The sequence below is a fragment of the Carassius auratus genome, chromosome 7 (assembly GCF_003368295.1).
Source record: "Carassius auratus strain Wakin chromosome 7, ASM336829v1, whole genome shotgun sequence".
NCBI lineage: Eukaryota > Metazoa > Chordata > Actinopteri > Cypriniformes > Cyprinidae > Carassius > Carassius auratus.
The window spans coordinates 20,955,542-20,979,674 of NC_039249.1; the positions used below are offsets into that span (position 1 = coordinate 20,955,542).

The 24,133-nt window shown below is 38.6% G+C and overlaps 4 protein-coding genes across 5 annotated transcripts; 2 read left to right on the forward strand and 2 right to left on the reverse strand.

The window, feature by feature from the left end:
* Positions 1–6,464: 6,464 nt before the first annotated feature.
* LOC113106214 (protein C19orf12 homolog) lies at positions 6,465–8,405 on the reverse strand. 2 transcript variants are annotated; one of them, XM_026267893.1, is made up of 3 exons: positions 8,051–8,405; positions 7,450–7,640; positions 6,465–6,796 (listed from the first exon to the last, which is right to left on the reverse strand). In XM_026267893.1, the coding sequence occupies exons 2-3, from the start codon at positions 7,607–7,609 to the stop codon at positions 6,531–6,533; spliced, it is 426 nt and encodes a 141-aa protein (XP_026123678.1). In that variant the 5' UTR covers positions 7,610–7,640; positions 8,051–8,405; the 3' UTR covers positions 6,465–6,530. The 2 variants fall into 2 exon arrangements, with proteins under 2 accessions (XP_026123678.1, XP_026123676.1); XM_026267891.1 differs by having other exon boundaries at positions 7,450–7,627; positions 8,051–8,404.
* An 844-nt stretch (positions 8,406–9,249) lies between these two features.
* LOC113106215 (tumor protein p53-inducible nuclear protein 2-like) lies at positions 9,250–12,864 on the forward strand. Its single transcript, XM_026267894.1, has 4 exons — positions 9,250–9,375; positions 10,626–10,784; positions 11,126–11,252; positions 12,076–12,864. The coding sequence occupies exons 2-4, from the start codon at positions 10,655–10,657 to the stop codon at positions 12,302–12,304; spliced, it is 486 nt and encodes a 161-aa protein (XP_026123679.1). The 5' UTR covers positions 9,250–9,375; positions 10,626–10,654; the 3' UTR covers positions 12,305–12,864.
* Positions 12,865–12,899: 35 nt separating this feature from the next.
* On the reverse strand, positions 12,900–17,222 carry zgc:162297 (uncharacterized protein F13E9.13, mitochondrial). Its single transcript, XM_026267890.1, has 6 exons — positions 16,885–17,222; positions 16,725–16,807; positions 15,590–15,770; positions 15,345–15,495; positions 15,085–15,212; positions 12,900–13,138 (listed from the first exon to the last, which is right to left on the reverse strand). Exons 1-6 carry the CDS (start codon positions 16,955–16,957, stop codon positions 12,948–12,950), a joined length of 807 nt encoding a protein of 268 aa, XP_026123675.1. The 5' UTR covers positions 16,958–17,222; the 3' UTR covers positions 12,900–12,947.
* A 186-nt stretch (positions 17,223–17,408) lies between these two features.
* On the forward strand, positions 17,409–23,592 carry LOC113106212 (G1/S-specific cyclin-E1). The gene is made up of 12 exons (XM_026267889.1): positions 17,409–17,803; positions 18,270–18,323; positions 18,470–18,557; positions 18,644–18,706; positions 19,373–19,536; positions 19,832–19,967; positions 20,779–20,925; positions 21,103–21,198; positions 21,298–21,432; positions 22,199–22,310; positions 22,417–22,574; positions 22,816–23,592. Exons 2-12 carry the CDS (start codon positions 18,307–18,309, stop codon positions 22,930–22,932), a joined length of 1,233 nt encoding a protein of 410 aa, XP_026123674.1. The 5' UTR covers positions 17,409–17,803; positions 18,270–18,306; the 3' UTR covers positions 22,933–23,592.
* Positions 23,593–24,133: the final 541 nt, after the last annotated feature.

Sequence of the window (24,133 nt, forward strand, 5' to 3'; positions counted from 1 at the left end):
CTCCACTGCATGACTTATGTGGTTCTCTAGGTGAAGTGTAAAAGAGAACTTCTCTTCAGTGGTGAAACTGCAGCAGGGACATTCAAACCCCCCATCCCGGCAGAACTGTTCTGGATCAGGTTTGGACTGCAGATGTGTAGGGTGCTGTAAAACATGATAACTATTATGTGTATTAATATAGAAGGATACAAACATTTGACACGAACAGAGAGTTATCAAGCAAGACATAGTGAAATGATGTGGTTGCTCAAACGAGTTGTTGTGCAAGAGCTGTCAGTGTATATCATTAAATATATTCTATGTTCTGCGTGGGGCCAGTGTAGTACATGTATGTGAAAGAGGTTAAGTGTGTGTGTGTGTGTGTGTGAGCTTGTTTATGTGGTTAACAAGGACACAAATTTGTATAATGACATAGGTATGACACAGGTATTACAATGAGGAGGTGGTTTATGAGGACATTTTTAGTGTCCCCGTAATTCAAAACGCTTATAAATCATACAGAATTAGTTATTTTGAAAATCCAAAAATGCACAAAGTTTCCTGTGAGGGTTAGGTTTAGGTGTAGGGTTGGGGTAGGGCAACCCTACACCTATGGAGAGTCCCCATAAACCACATATACCAACATGTGTGTGTGTATGTGTGTGTGTGTGAGAGAAAGAGATCAGTATTATGTGTTGGAGATGTTAAAAAAACATGAATGAAAGCACCTACATTTTATCAGGATACAGTTGGGAACATTATAGACATTATGAAAGTAAACACAGCAGTGTTGGTAGCCTTATAACGTGCCTGTGTGAAATCAGCCTCATGTCCTTGTTACTTTACTATGGCTCAAAACAAACCGTAGTAACAGTTATCGTTGTGCTGTTAGTTTCACTTAATGTCTAACAAATTATTACATGTGCTACATTACAATCCTTGATAATTTAATGTATACATTTTAACATTTTAACTATTCACGTTAAGCAGAGACATACAATGTGACAAACACTTTTGGAATTAGCGTTGTACCGGTCTAAGAACCACATTTTTCATTACTTACATTCATGGCAAATAACTTCTTCTGGGCGACTGGCAAACACGGAAAACAACAACTTCCTCTTCTTGTTCTTTCTGGCGATTGCAAAACAATATTTCTTCTTTTACCAATTAAAAACAACACAAACGTCTTCAACGGATCTTCTTGTTTAGGGTTTTCTCGACGCTTCTTCCTGTTTGAAATTTAATGAGAACGTGACGTAGGCGTGGTTTGTGATGGCACATCCGGGTGGGCAGGGTTGGATGTGTGATGTCTTTGGATGTGGGTGTGGTTTCCGACATCATGCTTGGATGTGGGCGGGGTTGAATGTCCACCACAGGCTGCAGCGAGCCCTACTTGGACCAACAGCTTAACCCCGGCTGGACCACCGATCAACCCTCCAACAAAAGCAGTTCCTCCAGCAACTGCAGCTCATTTTGCTGAGTTTTTAAATGCTGCTTTTATTTTATTGTTTGCGGAAATTTTACAACTAAGTTTCATTATATATTTTTTTTCGATATACCATTTTGACACGTTACAAAACCTGGCGATAAACGATTGCCACACTAAGATATATCCTAAAATAAAACGAAAAAAAAAACATTGCTACATTTAATTGTTTGAGAAAACGATGCGCTATAAGTCTAAATTATAATGTAAATATATTTAACATTTTCCTTACCTTACCTGTTTGTCTTTGCACTAGAGCAAGGGTCTGGCAAGTTAACGTTACTTTCGGTCTCATATTCATAAGACAAAGACTTACTGGATGTTTGATAAACTTTTTCAGAATAAAATTCACCTGACATGAAACGTAACTTCAAAATTGTTGCTGGGGTTTAAAATAAAAAACAAAAACAAATCGTGCAACCTGTAATTATATATATTATGATAGGACTCACTTCATTGTTTAAAAAAACATATATAAAACATTTAAACTTTTTAAAATGAGGAATATAATTTTATTGGTTTAAATGCAACAAACCACCACAGAACAGACCACAAATTAGTCTGATTTATTGGAATAATCTGCATTATGCAACTTATTGTCTTCATAAAGCTAACGTTATGCTTAAAGGGGGGGAGAAATGCTATTTCATGCATACTGAGTTTTTTTACACTGTTAAAGAGTTGGATTCCCATACTAAACATGGACAAAGTTTCAAAAATTAAGTTGTACGTTTGAAGGAGTATTTCTGTTCCAAAAATACTCCTTCCGGTTTGTCACAAGTTTCGGAAAGTTTTTTTTCGAGTATGGCTCTGTGTGACGTTAGATGGAGCGGAATTTCCTTATATGGGTCCTGAGGGCACGTCTGCCGGAAGAGCGCGCGCTCCCGTATAGCGAGGCTGAGCACAGACATTTCACTGATCAGAGCGAGAGCATCGCGAAATGTCACAAAAGAAGTGTGTTTTTGGTTGCCAGGGCAAGACAACCCTGCACAGATTACCAAAAAAAAAACAGCATTAAGGGACCAGTGGACGGAGTTTATTTTTACAGAGCATCAACGGAGTTGTGCAAGTGTTTTTGTTTGTTCCCTGCATTTCGAAGATTCTTGTTTTACAAACAAGGCCCAGTTTGACGCCGGATTTGCACATCGTTTATTTCTTAAGGGTAATGCAGTCCCAACGAAAAAGGGTCACGATCGTGTGTTGAAACTGCATGCGGTGAGTAAAACTGCTTCAAATATCAGTGTTGTTAACTTAGCTATCGGCGCGTAAGCACATCAAGTAAACAACATGCGATGTTGTCATCAAACTGCACTTTCCACATGTACAGCTTAAAAAAAAAAAAAAAGACGACATAAAGTGGAACTTAGTCATTTTCCAAAACCGCTAAGCAAATATATACAGTTTCAGTATATATACCACATAGAGACGTCGTTGCTGATGCTGCTCTTGTTAAATTTCAGCCTCTGGATCTGATTCTGGATCATAAATACACGCTGAATCTGACTGTTAGCCATGGTTTGTTTTAGATGTTTTTTTCCTCACGGTAATGTCACAGCTTCCAAACGCTTTCAACTCAAAATCTTACTCGCGCTACTGATTCTTTAGCTCCGCCCACATGTAACGCCTCCAGCCGGTCGTGTTTTTACGGGAAAAATCGGTACAGACTATCTTTCTATTATGAATATAATACAACTAATGAATTTTTGGAGTTATGAAGGATGCAGTACTACTCTATAGGTACTCAAGATTAACAGGATATTGAGTGAAAACGAGCATTTCACCCATGGGCGTAGGTTTAGGGGGGGACGCTAGGTACTAGTCCCTATCAATATTTTGAGATGACAAATTTGTCCCCACCAATATTTAGCAAGCTCCTTTGAACTGCTATTTGGATCTTTGCACTGCTATTTGGATCGATACTAACGGCCAGGACGACGACAGTATAAGAAACGCCGTAATTTGATTGGCGGCGGGGTATCTGACAGGCTACACGTGCGGGCAGGGACTACTTTTGTGCTTGCACTAGCAGCGAGCGGGTGGTTTGTGTGCGAGCGCATGTTGACGATGCTGACGGTAAGTTACCAGGGCTGTCTCTCTGCCACATTCAAAGGCCAGAGTAAAAACATTTTAATATTCCGTTTTTTTGCCCCTTTTTGTACTTTGTAGATGCCACCCAAGAAGAAGAAAGAGGGCATAAGAAGCTTTTTCATAAAACAGAGTCAGAGTGTAAAGGCGGGCGTACACGGTGCGATTTTTGCTGTCGTACGAGTTCGCATGCGATTTTTTTCAATCGTGTGGAAATCGCGTATTCTCGTATGGTCGCGGCTCGTATCATTTGCGATGAATTACGAGCCGAGCAGAGTGGCTTACGAGCACTTCCCGACCATTTTTAAACATGTCTAAAAAGTTTGTGAGCTATCGGATTGAATTCGTGCCATTTGTGCTGTTGAACGAGCCGATTTGTTGATTTATCTGAAGTTGACCAATCACGAACTAGGAAAACCACAGAAGAAGAAAGACGAAGACGGCAGCTGAAGTCTGTCAGGAACATAGACAGTAAAAGAAATGGACACAGCGACCCCATTGGAACTCAATTGAGACAAGTGAAGCCCATTTTTAGCGTTTTACAGCACTTCCGTTTCTGACGCGCAGACTCAAACGAAGCTTGACGACGTCAGCAACCTGTCTGACAGATGTAAATCTTCTAAGTGGCTGTGCGTGCAAACTGCCATCGTTAATCTTGCAGAGACGGCGAGCTTGAGCGGGGAGTTCTTTGTCGTGAGTGAGCAGGAGTAAGTATTCTGATTAATTATTTTGTATAGTATTTTAAAATGTAACGCCAGTACGCCATATTAAGTTAATTGCCTGCAAGCTTCTCCTCCTGTCTGTACGGTAATGAGACAGACAGACGAGTGGTTATGACGCAATCGTTAGCCTATTTTTTACAAAAACTGTTTATACGGGGCCATAATGTAACATAGAAGGTAATGAAGCCCTTTATACATTGTCGTGTATCTTTAGAAATAAATAATGGACAAACGGAGTCTTTAAACGCCTCAGATGTAAAGTTATTCGCTGTCAAAGTGACGCCAAAATGAATGGGAGTCAATGGGAATGCTAACGCAAGTGAAGTTCTGCTAAAAGATGGCAGCCCCCACCCGACTTCAACTTCCGGTCGAGTTCCTTGCCCCCTGGTCAGGAACAGCGAGCGCTGTAATGATGTTTCTAGCAACGTATTTCCAATGCCTTCTCTCTCTCTCCCTCTCTCTCTCTCACACACGCATATGTAGTTTACAGGGACTCTCCATAAACGTATAGGTATTCTATACTGTATATCCCCATTCACTACCTCTATCCATCACGGAAAATGCATGTTTAAATTTTCTATTAAACACCGTATAGTATTTTTTTTAAAGCCATTTGGTTTACGAGGGCACAGTAATTGTCCTCATAAACCATGTTTACATTTTAATACCCATTTCAGATATTTATAAACCATATACAAGAACACACACACAGGGTAACCAAACGTCCCGGTTTCCTATTGCTGAAAAATAACCTGTAAGTGTAGGAAACAGTTACGGCTCGTATCAATATTTTATATGCAGTTATAAGAGAGGGAGAGCAGTTATATTAGGCGCGTTCCACTTGAAGCACCGCTGCACGCACAGAATGATCACCTGTATGACATCAAAGTACCGCGAGAGCGATTCGAATGCATTGGATATGTGTGCTCTCATATCGCTCTCGCGGTAATGTCATACAGTGATCCTTCTGTGCGTGCAGCGCTGCTTCAAGTCGAACGCGTCTATCAACTTCGTGCGATTGCTTCTGGAATTCGCAGGTTGTAAAATCGTGTCGTATATCATCTCGTCCGTACGATTTTCAGATAAACTCACTCGTGCCGTGTGCGTGGACATACGATCTTCCGACAATCCGAATTCACACCGTGTACGCCCGCCTTACATAGGCAAAATAACTAGCTAGCCACACAAATAAACTAGCAGTAGTGACTGACCAGTCACTAATCAATGTTATCTAATGAAACAATGATAAAATATTAGAATATGATCTGTATTTTATTCTAATGTTAATCTAGTTTACTGCTAGTCTCATACAGACAAACTAACACATAGATTAACATACATTTCAACACATTAATCCACAAAACCATGCCACCTTCATATTTAAATTGCTCTGAAATATAAACATGATGCTTTGAATGCATACTGATACATGTGTATTTGCCTTAATAATGTAACTGTATGTCATGTACATCAAGAGGCCCTTGACAAAGTGGACCTTAATGATGTAGGCCAACAGTTTGTATCTGTATATGAAAGACGTAGGCATCTGTTTGGAAAGTTTAGATAAAATGTGGAAAGTAGCCATAATGGAGTTATACTTATAAGTAGAATAAAGATGTTTTTTTTTGCTTTGTTTTTTGCTTTATTATTATATGCTCCAAAAGTTCTCAAAGTCTACCTCTTGCAACAGTGTTTTTTGTAAGTATAAATAGGCTACTTTACTGACATAGTAAATTATGTTAGTTTGTTAATAAACCATATGGTTGTTCAGCATTTCAAATTCCCTGGTATTAATGTGAGTGTAATGGAGGGTATCTAGTGTTTATAACAGAAAAGGGTTATTATATTTATTTATTTAGATTTGTTTCCTTGTGGCAGAGTATTTTTTGTTAGTGTAAATACTAATGTACATAATTTATGTTAATTTGGTTGTATAGCATTACATAGTCTCAGGTTTTTATTTTTTATTTTTTGAGAGTGCATTTTTGAGATTATACAGTTATACTAGCTCTTTAGGGACAGTATGGTATATCAGGGTCAGGATACAATATAATGAGATGAAGTAGATTCACTTCTGTATTGTGATATTCTGGGGGGGGGGGGGGGGGGTTGGGGGGGTATGGGGGTGTCCCCACCAAAGCTGAGACCAAACCTACGCCCATGATTTCACCCCCCCCCCCCCCCCCCCCCTTTAAAAAAGATGCTGCCCAGGAGCTCCAGAGAACCTCTGGCTGTTGACATTAACCCTCTAGTGGTCAGTTTCCATACTGCACATCAGCCTTGAGCTCTTTTGTGGCATAAGTGAGAATAGCAGCGAGCACCTGCTCTTGCAGAGTGACACTGCCCATAACCAGAGCAATAAGGCCAGCCACATCTGTCCAGTTAAGTGTGCCCAATGCACCCATGACATCAGAGTACAGTTTCTCCTTATATTTTGGAGGCAACTCCTTGATGATCTCAGGAAGAGGTTTGAATTGGCCACTGGTCATCCATGTTCCTAAGAGACCTCCCAAAGTACCACCTAGAGTAAAACAATATTATAATATTATAAATAAAAATATAACATTAAGAGATGCACAGAATATGATTCCTATTTTATTTAATCATTTACTATTATGTATACAGTGGTGGCCAAAATTATTAGAACACTCTTTTTTACCAGCTAAAACAATGGTTTTAAGTCAGTTATTTATTTCTGGTTTCTTGAAGCAACTTGGAGATGTTGCCACAGTTCTTCTGGATTGATTCTGTCTCAGTTTCATCTGTTTCTTCATGTCACTCCAGACAGACTGATGATGAAGAGATCAGTGTGGAGCACTGGCTGCTTTCAAACATAAATCTGACAGAATTATTACAATTAATGGCAAAATGGATGTAAACTGATTTTTTCCTACTGACGCACTACAGCAAAAGATAGAAATAACTCACTTGAAACCAGTTTTTTTGCAAGTGAAAATGTTAGTGTTCTAATAATTCTGGCCAGCACTGTATTTGTAAATGTAACATATTTGACATTTGTTCTTGTTTGGTATTGATGAAGGAGTAGCCTTGCTGAAAACAAAAATGGTTGAGTAACACAGCACTAGGCTATTAAAGAAGATATTATAACACCACCCTGTGATGAAAGTAGATGAAAGTTTGTGGACTGCATGGAAAACAGAGGCATGATCTTACCAACAGCTATTCCGGCTGGGCCTCCGACCATTCCCCCTACAAAAGCACCTCCACCAGCCGCTGCAGCTCCCTTTCCAGAGCTCTTCACGGCCGCTTTCATCTTCCTGCTGGCCGAGACCTCACAGCAAAGCTGCATAACATCATCCACTCGACTGCTCATTATGATGTCAAGAGAAACCTGGAAATAAACACTAATGGATCATTTGCCCTTTTACACACAAATGAGAGGAACAGAAACGCACACTGATATGCAAATGTAAATGAAGTACTTTAATCAACGAGTCGCCCATTCACATGCAACATCTCAGAACATTATCAACTATTTCAAATCATTTCATGATATGCTAATTTAATTGCTCACAGTAATACAGCCTTCATTTAGATTTCATTATTCCGTTAGCAAACAATGGAAAAATAAGTGCAAAACTGAAAACACTTTTTAGAAATATGTTAGATATTTTTTTATATATAAAAGAAAAATAATAATTAAAATATAGGCTATAATTTTAAAACAAATAAAACTAAATATATTAAAATTCACTTTCAGATCATTTTGTCATGTATTGATATGATAAACATTGATTTTTTTTTTAAAGCGTACCTTTACTTCTTTAAAGAGGAGCTTGCAGACGCCTGTTCCAGTCACTCTGGGTGAAATCAGTGAGGGATTGCTCAAGCAGGCTACATTTGCACACGTCCGCAGTCTGTTCATCTGATGTAGAGCTGATTGCCTTGTGGGTCCCCTCCCTTTAATTTGTGTTGCCACCGTGACAATATTAATATGTACATGACACACAACACATCTCACACTCGGATAATTCATTTTACAGATTCGTTTTGCATATATGCATCTAGGCCTCCTCAAGATCCTGTCAGCTCCAAGATAGTCATCCAAATGAGGTTAATAGGCCTATATAATTCATTTTAAAATTTAATTACTAGGAGATGTTTCTCATAAAGTGTGTTTGTGTGTGTGTGTGTGTGGGGGGGGGGGGGGGGTGGCGGGATAAAGATAAAGAAGTAAAATAAAAGAATTGGCAGTTGCTCTGGTTATTCAAAAGATTCCCCCACACTGTTTTGGCCTCTAGAGGGACACATTCCATTTGTGTGGTGTGTGTCACAACACCACCCTTTAAAGTGACAGAAGAAAGAAAGAAAGAAAGAAAGAAATATTTAGGCTGCAGAAGCAAAATTGTTTTTTTGTTTAAAATGTTTTTTAGTATATGTATCAAAAGCATAAACAACAACAAAAAAGGTTTTAAATAAAAGGTGGAGTGGTGGCAGGGTTGGCATAATCATTTAGAAAAATGCATAAATAAACAAATCCATGGAATACACCAACTTTACAATGTCCATCTGTTTAGTTCCTGTTATTCATAGTGTGGTAGGTTACAAGAACTTAACATTAATATTACAAGTAGGTACTGCTATTACTACACTGCTACTGCCACCTAGGGGAAAATTGTAATATAACAGCGAAAACTTTCCCCATATACCACACAGTGCAAAAGAAAAAGAATGACAGAGTCTAAGACAATGCTACACTCGGTTTGTTAGGCTCAGTTTAAAGACATGTTTTGGCCTGGTGTTATAAATGTTGCCTACATTGTGCATCACCATGGTCACTTGGCCAGTCAGTTTGACAGTGAGCAGGAGGTAAGTCGTCCAGACAGCGTCTGCGGCTGTGAATAAATAAATAAAACATTCTTAATTGTTGTAAGATATCTGTGAACACATGTGAGACATCCAGAAGGCCTATGTATTTAAACAAGAACATCCGCAAGTGTGAACACCACTGACGCCAAGCCTTTTGGGCGGAGCTAGTCGACGTCAAGTCGAGTACAGTCAAGAACAAGTGGGAGGAGCCTCGTGTACATAAACAAGTACAGACTGTACACCGACGGGAGCGACTGCGACACAACAAAGGTAAAACAGAAGCATCCAAGCTGCAAAAAATATTTTCTTACAGCTAATAAGGTGGGCAAACCTTAGACGTTGTTATAACGCTTTTAATCGCATTTTATTGAAGTGTCAAATTCCTTATGGGTTTAAGATAACCTGTTACTGTGTTTTGTTTTCTCGAGAAAACTGCACTGATCTGAACACTTAAATTAAGCAGATTTTTATTTTATTTTATTTTATTTTGTAATTAGACACTCGAATATTTTTTTTAAAACTATTTATTAGTATATTCAAATGTGCCACTGAAAGTTTCTGAAGGACAATATAGACAAAAGCAGTGTGTGTTATTTTTTTCTTAGTTCATTAATTTCGTTAGTTTCTTCGATAATACGCCTATATGATTATTCTCATGTTTATGGTGGAGTTAGTTCTGCAGGTAATAAGAATGTACAGTCAGCTCTTGATTGTAAACAAGTCTAGATACTTTACATGGTCAGGGCTACAGCTGATCACTCCTTCCTGTCCCATTTCACTGACGTGTATTGGGGATATTTTTAGGGTATTATTAATAAACATAACAGTGTTTAGTTTTTGACCGATGATTTTTAAACCGACCAAGAAACATCGTAAACTCGTGTAAAAATAAAAAACAAGTCATGCTATTCAAAGCAGTAATATATATATATATATATATATATGTGTGTGTGTGTGTGTGTGTGTGTGTGTGTGTGTGTGTGTGTGTGTGTGTGTGTGTGTGTGTCTGTGTCTGGTCGCAGTTTGTGTCTGTACACTGGGCTCATAGAATCAAGTTACAAAATAACTCGTAGTTTTTACCTTTAGCATAGCAGGATGGCGTGCCTGCACATATCTGATCCTGTACAGGGGTTTTTGATGATCTGATTCTGATTCATATATGAATTTAGTCTATATTCAAGCTAAATTTATAAAGGAATTCCAGACAATGTTAAAAATAAGTAATCTGTGGAAGGGAACACCATGTCTCAGTTCAACCAGCTGATACGTGCCAAGTGCATGAGTTGTACCAGGCCAGCACAACATGACCTTACATTTTTTATTAAGTAAAGCTGTCTACGGTGTCTGATGTGACACCTGAAACACTTAGCACGTTACTTTCCATCAACAAGTTCCAACCACCAGAAGGAAAGACACTTGCATGCAAAATATCTTACTGCAAGGAAAATATTGCATTGGGGGTCGATTCCACTAGAGGGCAACATAACTCTTCATTGTTTTTTTTTTTTTTTTTTTAACAGATAGCATTCTTACAAATCCATCACAGAAAATGATCAGTAGAATCCTTGCACAGCTGGTGGGAAGAGAAGAGAAAGACAGCGATGTTGCAGAAGAGACTGATAACTGTGCGGACCTCCTCGAGTTTGATGATGGAGAGTGGGTTATTATAAAGATGCACGGTCAGTTATTTTGGCTATACTTTTCAAGTATTGATAAAATGTGACTGATTTTTACTGTGCAGTAATGATTGGGTTTATTGATGTAAATAGTAATCACATCATAGCAGGCTCATTTCTAGTCTGTGTATTTTATAGTGGATATACAAGGAAACAACCTTCATGATTTTGTCTGAATGTAGCCGTGTGGATTTATTGCATACACTTGTTTATATTTACAGTCTTAAACTCATCTTTGTGGCAAACATACCTTTGTGACAACTAGTCCCAGTATCTCTCACACTGTATAGCTGACTCACTCTAGTAATGCTGTTGAACTGAAGTCATTTATGCTTCCTGTGCAGAGAATCAGTCCCTCGGCTCCGCTGACACAAACAGTCTTGAGAACCTGTTGATCGAGCACCCCAGCATGTCTGTATACCAAATGAGGCATGACCAGGAAGAGCCTGAAGAAACGGAGGACATGGCTAGGTACATTTAACAACAACTACAAATTTTAAGCGAGTATAATTTCTAGTGCTAATATTCATTATTTAAATAACTATATTGCTCAAATGACTTTTTATAATGATTTTAAAAAAGTCTCATGCTCAACAAGGCTTCAACTGATTAACAATACGATAAAAACAACAATTTTGTGAAATATTAGTAAAAACAATAGCTGTTCTTTTTTAATATAAAATGTAACTTATTCCTGGCAGAATAGATTTATGTCATTTATTTCAGCAGCATTCCTTTAGTCTTCATTGTCTCATTCTAATACCATTTTGGAAACATTTATTGTTATTAATTTTGAAAACAGATTAGCTTAGTAAAGGCAATTGTGCTTAATATATTTTTATTTTTTTGGGAACCTGTTATTTAATCATTTGTTACTATTCATGTAAAGTTCAAAGTGGCAGCACTTATTTGAAATATTAATACATTTTTTGACCTTATTGTCAATTTTGATTTAATGCATCTTTAATGAATAAATTGTATTTATTTTAAAAACTAAAACTGTAAATCCTACTGGCCCCCATGGTAGTGTAAATAAGATCATCTATTAAACAATATATTATATATATATATATATATATATATATAAAAAAAAAAACATACATACACATAAGCTAGGTATGTGGATTGAGTTTGAGAGTCGCATTTCATATGGGCCACATTTATGACTCCAGGCAGCACAAAAGTCATACCCGTATATTAACAAATCCATTGATGTCACACTGATATGTAACCTATATATCCATGTTGTAAGTGTGGTTATGTTGGCTTGTGATTTGTCAATCTACCCCTTTAGGCCTGTGCCCATCAGACGTCACGTTTCTTGGCGGTTAGCTGCATGGGGCAGCCCCTTGCCCTGCAGCACCATTCTGCTCTCAGTGCAGCGTGCCAGAGTCTATAATGGGCACAGAAAGCTGACCCGTGGTGCCCTCAACAGGCAGAACCTCGCAAGAACACGCTATTCACCTTCAGAGCGCCACTATGGCTTCTTCAAACAGCCCACTCAGCGTCTGTATAACTATTGATAATAATCAATCGCATCTGAAACCACTGAACAGCCAGCCTTGATAAATGAATAGTCGTTTTAAAGGGGTATGCTTGCAAATCATGCCATAAAACCATTCCCCTGTGAGACATTTTGATAAATGCAGTGTGTTATTATCTTAGGGATAAAGCCTCACTGATAGGCCCGACACTGTAATAACTCGGAAAAGCATGTGTTACAAAACTGCAAGTAAGCTGCATTAATAGTCTAGGATTTTAACGTTTTTAAACAGTGTAATGATGTTTCGTGTGCTTCTATTTTAGCTTAGCTGTGATTGTTGCATGCATATTAAGAGAAAGAAAAAAAGATTCAGTGTTGAAGCCTAAAATAAACTGTACTGTACAAAGCAATGCATTCTTTACATCAAATATTAAGGTGAAAGTCTACCTTAATTTTGCTCACATGACAAAGCGATATGCTGTGATTTACTGCCAGTGATTCATATTGTTATCTGATTCATAACTGTTGTTTGACTCTGTATATTTAAATGCCTTTTTGGTGTTGCTTTATTTTTTATCTTCAAGAACGTATTTGATAAAACCTTTAAAAAAAAAGTGAAAAATAAACATTTAATCTTAACATTGCATTTGTTTATTTTTTTCCGTGCAACTGAATTACAACAGTTACTTCTGAAGTTCATGCATCTTCCCCATGAACCTTTTGACTCTCTCAGGATCCACACCATTTGCCCAGTGACCTCCTTTCTTGAAATGAGAGCCTATGATCATGGCACTTGCTTGAAGGTAGTGCTCCACATTATCATGGGTTACGCCAGAGCCGATGAGAACAGGGATCCGGACGGACTGGGTAACCTCTGTCACACAAATAGGGCTCAGAAAACGGGTCAGCAAAACATGAGTGTGAGAACATCTTTCTGCTACATGCATGCATAAAAATACAAAAACATGTTGTTCCTTCATTGTAATGAGGATTCTGGCAGACTGTGGCTCATCCTCCATCTGACAGCTTCCCCAGTCCAATGGATCAGAACTAAGGGAGGCAATAGGCACAAGTCCAAAAAAGGCAGCAGGGCAGTGGCAGACTAGGCTGGGCCTGGTTTTCATGCCTGTGTTTACAGCCTTCCACGATCACCAGCCATCTGGAAGTGGGATTTAAAATAGCTGGCAGTGCTGGTGTCTATGTTAGCCCATACAAGGCCACTTGTTTTGAGGGAGGGCAGGAGAATATGTGGCATCTTTCTGCCTAAAGGACACCACTGTTTTTAAGGATTTATACACCTGTCTGATGTGCTCCATTAGATATTAAACCGGATTAACCTCTAAATTAGCAGATTAACCTCTGAATGGGACTGAACACTGAGAGCGTATCACAGAAGTGCATTAGTGTTAAAACTGTACAGCTTTGCTCACCTGGGAACATTTGTTTGATAAACAATACAGTAAAAACTTTAATATTATGAAATGATGCCCAATTTAAAATAACAGATTTCAATATAATATATTTTAGTTATTGATTCCTGTGGTGGCAAAGCTAAATTTTTAGCAGCAATTACACCAGTCTTGTGTGACACATCCTTTAGAAATGATGCTGCTTTGCAGCTCAAGATAAAGAATTAAATAAAATCTTATTATCAATGTTGAAAACTGTTTTGCTGCTTAATATTTTTTTGGGAAACCTTGATATTTTTTTAAGCATGTTTTGATTAACATAAAGTTAAAAATAACTATTAATGAATTGAATCAATGTAAAAGTCCTAACATTTTGTGTAAAAGTATTCATTTTCTATTTACAAAAAAAAAAAAAAAAAAAGTTAAAGGCAGTGTCGGAGTGTAAAGGGACACAGGAAAGCAAAAGGCTAAAGTCCTGTTAACTCAAGCATCACGCTGGTCACATGAAAGCCCTCAAAAACTGTTTGTGCATGTGTGGCACCGTACACATGCTGTTGACCATATATTAAATAGGTCTTTTGCAGGCTATAGTTCATTCAATTCTTTTTTTTTGTATGATAAACTGATCATGATAAGATACCTTGACGAATGATGTTTGCATCAGTAAATGTATAATTACCAATAGTTCGATTTTATTTTGTGAGCTGTTAGGAAGCTGCAGACAAATGTCAAGATGACATGAGATAAAGGTGGGTTGTACAGTGCCAGATCAAATTTGCCTAATTCAAACATGCACAGCATACTAGGATGGCCACAGTATGGCCTAATACAGTACATCAAATAAAAAAGTTATACTACAGTTAAAGAACATTTCAGGTAAAAGACCTCAACCTCTTCTATCCTCAAATATACATTACAATACATATTACTAAAGGTTTCTGTTCAAAATGAACTTTGAACTTCCTATTCATTTGTTTTAAACATTGATAAGAAGAAATGTTTCTTGAGCACCAAATCAGTATATTAGAAGCTTTTCTGAAGAATGGAGCAATGAATGCTGAAAATTTACCTCTGCCATCAAAAGAAAAGAAAAAAAAAAGAAAGAATTTTTTTTTAAATATACATTAAATCCTGTAGAACAGAAATATTTTAAATTGTAATAATATTGAATAATATTACAGTTTTACTGTATTTTTGATCAAATAAATGCAGTCTAAGTGAGCATAATAGGCGTCTTTTGAAAACTTGCCAACTTTTAAATGCTGTGCATCGAATAGTATAAGAGGACATATTGGATAGCATCACAATTTACCTAATGATACGATGAAGATGTAGTATGTAACATAAAAATGCACAAACCACTTTTACAGTCACATTAAAGTGTATCAAGCCATTAGACTGCCAGACTCACCCCTCAGTTCCTCTGGATCGGCCTGCGCTCCAGTGGCAGTTCCTGTGATGATGACTCCATCAGAGAGGAAGAACTCAGCTGCTTGGGCCGTCTCAGCTATGCTGACATCTGAAGTTAGGGCATGAGCACTGTAATGACGGTTTTCAAATATAACTAATGTGATCATGTGACACAATAACACAGAAACCACACGGTGTTGTGCCTCTTTTAGAGCTCTGTGGCCAGCCAGCTGCATGCAATGTACTCATATCAGATCATACCTGTGCTTCTTCTTGATGTCTGTAAAGATCTGAATGTGCTCTGCTCCAATGTGTTTGCGGTAGCGCAGCAGCTCACCAGCGCATGCATTTAACAAGCCTTCATCTGCAACATGTGAGAACACAAACCCCTCTGCACGGATGAAATCCAGCCCTGTGAAGTTGTTAATATTCAATAAATATCTTGTCAGAGAACACTTGGGTTTGAAATGACATTTCGTTGATGGCTTGTACAGTCATGTGAACACCTGAGGCCAGGGCAACAGCCAATGCCGACTGGTTTGCAGCTGAGAGAATCTGAACACCAAGCGGCCAAGATGGATACAGGCGCCTGACTGCTGCACACACAGCTGTCATGGATGCACACACTTCTGGACCCACCTCAAGGGTGTATGGAATATCATGCATGTTTTCAATGATCAGCCCATCCTGCCACAGACAGAATTGTCTGAAATTAGCAATAACATTTAGAGCACACTGGCCAGAAACACAACTGACAAAGGTATTGGTGGACAAAGGACAAAAGGTATATATTGTCTAATGTATGCAAGACTGTTTTGGTGTAATTTCGTTCAGACACGTTTAAAATAACATGGAAAATATCTCCTAAAGAAAGCTAGGTTTATGAACCTTGCAGGCACCCGTACTGGCTAGAAGCGACGAGAAGTCAGTCCAAAGACTGTTCTGACTCGATTCCATTAAACGGTTCTTTTGAACAGCTCGTTACAAAGAATCGGTTGGAAAGTTCTTACTAAAACTTTACAACAAAGCCATATGGCACTTTCGGTATTACATTAATAAAGTTGTTTATTGCAATTTCATGTTCAGCCATTGTTAATGTGTAAACCAACGAAAGATAATGGTCTGTTTGTGATTATCGCGTTTGTGACTGACTGGCAATATTTTATCCTTCATCAGTTGAAAGAAAATAGTTAGAAAGGTGATTCCATTCCAACGATATCATTCCTCTGTGTCGTTATCGTTATAAACTAGTTTGGACATACCATATTCTCCATATAATTATTATTAAACCGTTATTATTAATAACTAATAACTGTCATGGTTATGCATTTTAATTAACTTTTTTCCTCATCAGTCCAATCCTAGATTCACTATGAAATAAATACTCCTGAGTTCGGACATGTAGAAGATGATTCTCGTTTCAGTGAGTCAGATGACTCGAGAACCGCTCGGACAGAATCTGACCGGTTCATGAATCGTTTTAAACCGATGCCAAGATTCGACACTTGAAAAGATTCAAATGATTCGTTCACGAACCAAGCACCCCTAATACTTAATACCCTTCAGAATGTGAGAAAGCGCATTATGATTATAATTGTATGATTATGTATACGTTACATTTCACTTATATCGAACACGTACAAGTCCTGCGCGGTGGTAAATCTCTGCCTCTCGACAAGCCTCCTCTGTGATCTCAGAGATAGCTGCTCGGCTCAAGGGGGCTCCTGCAAAAGAAACACATTAAAAGTTCAGTATTTCTTCTCTTTCAAGTTTGTTCTGGTGACAAAAATACGTTATTTACCTGGCAAGGCTCCAACGTGAATCATACCTATGACATTTGATTTTAAGCGACCGAAAAGGTTGGAAAACTTCATTTCTTCAGTGAACAAAACCCAGATTTGTGTGTTTTGATGGTCATGTGACTGGTCAAAGGTTAGATAGAAAGTACGGATCTAATGACAACACCCTAGCCACATGTAATACATCCTCTACATGGGCACGTAGAATAAACACATTTCATACTAATATATTTAAAATGCTGCTGTATACTGTAGTATATCGTGTATTTCTAAGGGGCGCCCGTCAAACTGATTTGCCTGCGTAACCCTTTGCAGCTACTGAACCAGAAAAAAAATAACTATATTACCGTGACAACACTTGACATCTCAAACCATCAAAATAGCGAGATAAAATCCAACTATTTAGCCCAAATACTCGGATTGTTTACTTTTTGAGCCTGCTAGCCATGTGCTCAACGTACTTCCGCTACCTCACCTCGGACCGCCCCCAAGTGACGTCACCAAACACACCCCTTATTTTGCCGGCAAAATGTTCACGTTTCTAAACTTAGTTTTATTGACATTAAATATTTGAAGTGTAACGTGGGGATTTCGCGTGCCCGCTCCGTGCTGCTGTCAGTCCCCCCGCGTCACCGATCGCAGGGCTTCGCTGTTGTTATATCAGAGCAGAGCGGGGATTTTAAATGACCCGCGTTCACGGCCCCTTAACGACTGCTGGCGGGTTATAAGACAAGGCGCAAAGATACTGGCGCCAGCTCAGAGCGAGAGGACTGCGGAACACAGCACAGCTTAGCCATATGCGCCCTGCTTACAGATCACTGGAGCGGTTTTACTAAATAATGCCTTGTGTAACACCATCCTAACTTTAGCATTAAAGGACATCCGTGGAGAGAAGGCATTTTCAGAGAGCATCACAGGAAGGTACGTGCATTGCACAATCGTGGGGTTATTGTTAAAGATCGGTAAAAGTAACAGTAAACACGTAAGATACATTAAAAGGGTTTGGGGAAGCAAATTTGGGAATATCGGATTGTACAGTCTTTTGTTTTCTTACAGAGAGCGGGTTCAATGTAATGAGTAATAATGATTGGCTCGGCCATTTTCTGACTCCTATGGGTAGAGCAAAGCAAACGTGTAGTTTTAATACAAACGACTGAAATATGAGCGTGCAGTGCAGTTGCTTTGAAAATATAGACTGTGAAGTGAAAATATCTGAGCTTTTGAAGTGATTAGTTGTGATTTTCGTGTAGTTTTGACTTCTTGAACATTGTGCCCAGCTCTACTTCCCCGCGCCCAAAGCGCTTTGTGAAGATTTACTTGCATGAGGGGGTTGGGATTAAACGCCTCAAATCGGACATTTTTATAAAGTAATATTTTTATGTTTTAGGCTCTCGACACTCAAGAAGGTCACACGCGGGGATATCATGCCAAGCAAGAAAGTGTAAGTTTCGGTTTCGTGTCTTTTTTAAGGCGGTTTTGACATCGGTGTGCATGGAAAAGTTGCAGCAGCGAGTTAGCCCAGTTAGTGACTTCCACGGAGTTTCAGGCCAATGTGAAAAATGTAACGATATTATGTTTTCGATGCAGGCTACGAACAGAGCAGGTTAACACTACAGATGAAGCTCCTTCAACTGCTTCAGTGCGTCCCAGGAAGAGGAAAGCAGACGTGGCTATTGTAAGGACACCGTTCTTAAACTAATACTTGCATACTACAAACTCAGACAGATGAAGTCTCTGACTGTTTGGTTTTTGAATTTACAGCATTTACAAGATCCAGATGAAGAGATCACAGAGATGACCAGAAAGAAACCATGTGCTTCCCAGGTATAAATGAGTCTTGACTGGTGTGTGTGTGTGTGTCCATAGGCCTAGCCAGTCATGGCATATCAGTGACCTTAAACTTATTCCACTTTCATTTTTAGTTTCTTCTTTAGATTGCGGAGTAATGTATAATGTGACCTGTGTCCGAAATGTACTGAAATTATTCAGTATCATCTGTGATAATGTATACGTAAATTTTGAACCTAATTTCAAGGCCATAACAATGTTTTGGACCAACCCTAACTTACCTTAAAATCTTTCTTTCACTGTTAAAAACTGAAGTGTTTGGTCCTTGTAAACAATATATCTGGCTGTCTTGATATATTTTCGACTGATTGCTAAGGTAGGCCAGTCTAAAAATGGAAGTTTTAAACATTTTGACAACAAAAAGCAACATCAAGTTTATTACATGTCTCTGCTGATCACAGACCTGCATAACAAAGGTATCATACCATATCACTACCATTTTATCGTGAGTGGTTAAGGTTAATAATATCTCAGCTTGAATTTACATGGCAAGCTGTTTTTGTGTCATGGAAGGTCCTTTTCAAAATGCCTTTGAAGCCTGTCCTAGTTGAAGAGGGTGGGCTGTTGTATTTGTTTATATCCGTTAGAGCGCTTACCCATTTTTTTTTTTTTCTTCTCCTCTCCTCTTGTCCTCCTGCACAGGCCTGCTGGAATCCCGACACTGGTTACACAAGCCCATGCAGGCGGATCCCCACACCTGATGAAGTCGAGGAACCGGTTGCTGTTAGCAGCGTGGGATTCACACAATACGCCTCAGAAAACATCTTCATCACCCCTACGCGCTCTACCCCTCTGCCGGCCCTCTGGTGAGATATTTATGACTTTTGAACTTTTAGCTATGTTAGAATGACATGTCTAAATATTTGCCTGTAGAATATATTGTCTGACAAGAATCTTTAATACAGCCTTATTGACTATCCTGTGATATGCTTGGTGTTACATGCAAAAGTTAACATTCTAGAGATGTCAACATCTGCATTGATCTTCAGCCCGAACCACTTAGTTTTATTCATTTAGACAATATATTGCTTTTGGTCTATCATATCCGTTGTGTTTTGGAACATTACATGCATTGACTTTCAATATTGTAATTTCACATAGCTGGGCAAGCAAAGATGACGTGTGGAACAACCTTCTCAGAAAAGACCAACTCTACCTGCGAGATACACATGTTATGGAGAGACATCCAAATCTTCAACCTAAAATGAGAGCGATTCTGCTGGATTGGCTAATGGAGGTTTGTAATCACTGTTTAACCATTCACACGTCTCAATCTGATCTCCCTTAGAGGGGTGGAGACACCAAAAGTTCCTTCATTCTTTTCTAAACCTCAAGTTCTTTACAAATCCTGAGAACTTGGGGAACAGCCTTTTCTTAAATTAAAAGCTAACTACAAGTACAGCCCAATGTACACTTCGCTTTTAATGCAAACACTCCATCCATTTGATGGCATGCCTGATCAACACATGTAGAAAATAACATTTCATCCTTGTGCGGAGTTTGTTCCGTCCAGGAACTGATTAAAAAAAAAAAATCTATATAATGTATACATTTGATGCATATTTTATGTATTGAACACTGCAACAATGGTATTTGGCTGAAATTTAGGACCAGCTTAATATCAACTATCTAGGTAACGCTGTGAATGTTGCCTTGCTCAAGGGCACCTAAGTCGTGGTATTGCCGGCCCGAGACTTGAACCCACAACCTTAGGATTAGGAGTCGAGCTTTCTAACCATTAGCCACGACTTCTGAACTATGCTGAAGATTAAATTTATGTCATAATAGGGGTTAAATGGTAGATGTATTCGTAACGAAAATTGTCATGACTCTTGTCAGTTTCATTTAAGATGGCTCAGATGTGTACTGCATTTCAGGATCATTTTGCTCAATGTATATCTTGCAACATTTGCACATAAGTGTTTCCTTTGTAAAGGAAGGACTGTCGTAAGGACATGCATGGTTCTGTTAAATTTTACAAACATTGAATAAAAATGGCAAACAGCACAATAGTTCTGACTAAAATTATTATTATTATTTTTTTCCAGGTTTGTGAGGTTTATAAGTTACACCGAGAGACGTTTTACTTGGGTCAGGATTACTTTGATCGCTTCATGGCCACACAAGACGATGTTCTCAAAACAACACTACAGCTCATAGGCATCTCCTGTCTCTTCATCGCTGCCAAAATGGAGGTGTGTTTTACTTGTAGATGCCTTTTATATTTCAGCCTGAACTTTGGAGAAGAATTATATTATCCTTGCAGTGTAAATTTGCAATTTGGGTACTTGTTTGTAAAAAAAATGGAGGTGCTGCATTTGTCACAATGTTGTAAGCTTGAAATGTAATTAGGCTTGTGTATTTCTCCGAAGGAAATTTACCCTCCTAAGGTGCATCAGTTTGCTTACGTTTCTGATGGGGCCTGCACAGAGGATGACATTCTTAGCATGGAGATTATCATCATGAAGGTATATTATCTTCATTTAATCTGTACTGTGCCTAAACCTGCAGCCCTGCTGCTTGTATGATGTATTGGACTACTCTTTACACCATTTGTTGTTCTTCAGGAGTTGAATTGGAGTTTGAGTCCTTTAACCCCGGTGGCTTGGCTCAACATCTACATGCAGATGGCCTATCTGAAGGAGACCGCTCAAGTTCTCATGGCCCAGTACCCACAGGCTACATTTGTGCAGATTGCAGAAGTAAGACGGCACAATTAATCACATTAAAATCGCAATATGGTGTGTGACTATATTTACTGCAAAAGGCTCGGATTCAATTAAATTTATATTCTGCACATATTGTGTCTGCAGTGTGAAGGCTTCAAACCGTTCCACAGGCTACTGATTTTAGCTTTCTTAAAGCTGCTCCCAGTATATGAATGCACCCTACAAAGTCCATCTGTAGCGCTGCACTGAAAATGTGCTTTAAGGGCCTAATCCACCCAAAATGTCATCTACTCATCCTCATGCAATTCAAAACCTGTATGTAAGACTGGCTTCTGTGGAATGTGGAAGCTGTTTTGAGACATGACTGTTTGTGTCCATGCAATGGATGTTACTTGTGTTCTTCTGTGGAAGATGATATTTTGAAAAAAGTCAAAGATGTTTGGAATGGCATGAGGGTGAGGAAATAATGACAATTTAATTTTAGGTGTCCCTTTTGACAACGGAACTCTTCCAAATTGCTTTTTAAAAGAATCTAACCCTAGACATCATTCAGTACGAGTTACTGTTACAAAGTTGGAAAATTTTGTGATCTCCACTCTGAAATTCCAGGGGATTTTGTTAGTTTTTCTTTGAAGGGCTTGAAGGTTGAAAGTTGTGAACCTACAGACAAAACGTTAGTGTTTGCAAAACTGAAATAAAAATCACAGATAGAAAATCAGACTTCTTTATAACCTTGTGTTATGGATGTCTCTTTCTGTTATGATTTAACTTATTGTGGCTTTGTCTTTATGTATTGTAGCTTTTGGATCTGTGTATATTGGATGTAAGAAGTCTGGAGTTCTCTTCTGGTCTTCTCGCAGCCTCTGCACTCTTCCACTTCTCTTCTCTAGAGCTAGTGATGAAAGTTTCAGGTATGATTTTTGTGTGAATTTCTTCTCAATGGCTCTATTTGAGCATTTACATCACAATTTTTTCTTAAGGAATTGGAAGTGACCTTTTTGATTTCTTTGGTTTCAGGGCTGAAGTGGTGTGACTTGGAGGAGTGTGTGAGATGGATGGTCCCTTTCGCCATGTCAATCCGTGAAGCAGGCAGCTCGCCCCTCAAAACATTCAAAGGAGTCGCAGCAGATGATCTGCACAATATCCAGACCCATGTGCCTTACTTGGAATGGCTGGTAAGTTTACTTGTGTTTTAAACTTCTTTTTGCTTAGTTTGTCTTAAATTGGATTTTAGCTTGTGTGTGTGTGTGTGTGTTTGTGTGTGTGTGTATTCATGTACAAACACAAATTGGGCTTGAACATTAGCATCTATCTTGTTCTCACTACAGAATTTTGCATACATTTTTTCCAGCCGCAACACTTGTTTCATTCATTCCTCTGGCCTAAAGGTTTCTTGTTTCTTGTCTTATTTTTCAGGGAAGGGTGCACTCGTATCAGCTAGTGGACATTGAGAGCAGTCAGAGGTCTCCAGTTCCCTCTGGAGTGCTCACACCACCACCCAGCAGTGAGAAGCCCGAGAGCACCAGCTCCTGACTGTTAATGTATGGAATAGGACCCGACCCTGACTGATGCGTTTAAATCAAAATCAACAAATCAATGGCATTACTGCTTGAACCCAAGCATCAATTCACATGCATAAGACTCAAGACCAAAAAGTCCTATGCGTCCTTTTTTTTTTTTTTTTTTTTTTTTTTTTTTTTCTTTTCTTATCTCCTTTATGCGAGACTTGCAAGACATGAAATACTTTTTTGTTTTAATGGTCCAAAGGTTTGGTGTCTTTATTTTTATTTTAAGTTTCAAATGTAGACTACCTGCCAAAATCTCAGAGCTGCTGCTGGCTCTGATTGCTGCTAAAAGAGGGTGGGACTGGAGCAGATGGAAAGATGACCACAGAGATCCCCACACAAATATGGGCATGGGTTTCTGGGGCTCAGGTTGCCATTTGGACCAGGAAAATCCTGACAGGTTGTCTCTCGAGTCTCCAATGCCAGAAAGGACCGGAGAAATCATCAGCTTCAGAAGCTAGGACTCGGTTTTTATATTTTAAGATTTTCCTCTGGTCGCCTCCCAAGTGTTTGTAACCAAATTTGACCGGTCACTTTTATATAGGTTTATTTTTAAACAAGATGCTGCTACATTTCTCTATATCATATGTCTAAATAAAGCCACTGTCTCAGACAGTTTTTACGTAAACCATGCTGATTTGTTTCTTAATTTGTATAAATTACTAATTATTGTGACTTTATTTTTAAATGTTGTAACATAAAGTAAACATAAGTTTTTCGTATGTTTACAATAACATTTTAATAAAAAAAAAAAAAAGAAGCTTTGTTTAACCATTATACATTTGTCAGTGAAATGACAGGAAAAAAAAGAGCAAATTAAGGCATTGCCAAAAATAAAACATCATTTAGTTGGCAACTATTTTTAATTTCCGAACAAGGCTACACCCTGCAGTGCGCCGCATTCAACTTAATGCGAAAAACTCAAGCGTGTGTAATTTGACATACATGTAAAAAAGCAGCCTAATTTGGCTGTTAATGGAACTGGAATAATTGCATTAGGAACAGCCTTTATATCTAAGTTGATCTGATTATTAAAGAGCAATCCATGCAGTTTGGTTAAAAATATGTGCACTTGCAGGCTGTTTTACAGCATCTATGAAACCTTACAAAATGGTGAACAGGGCCTGTAATGGCTGTCTCTCTCGTGCATCTACATACACAGTGCCCTC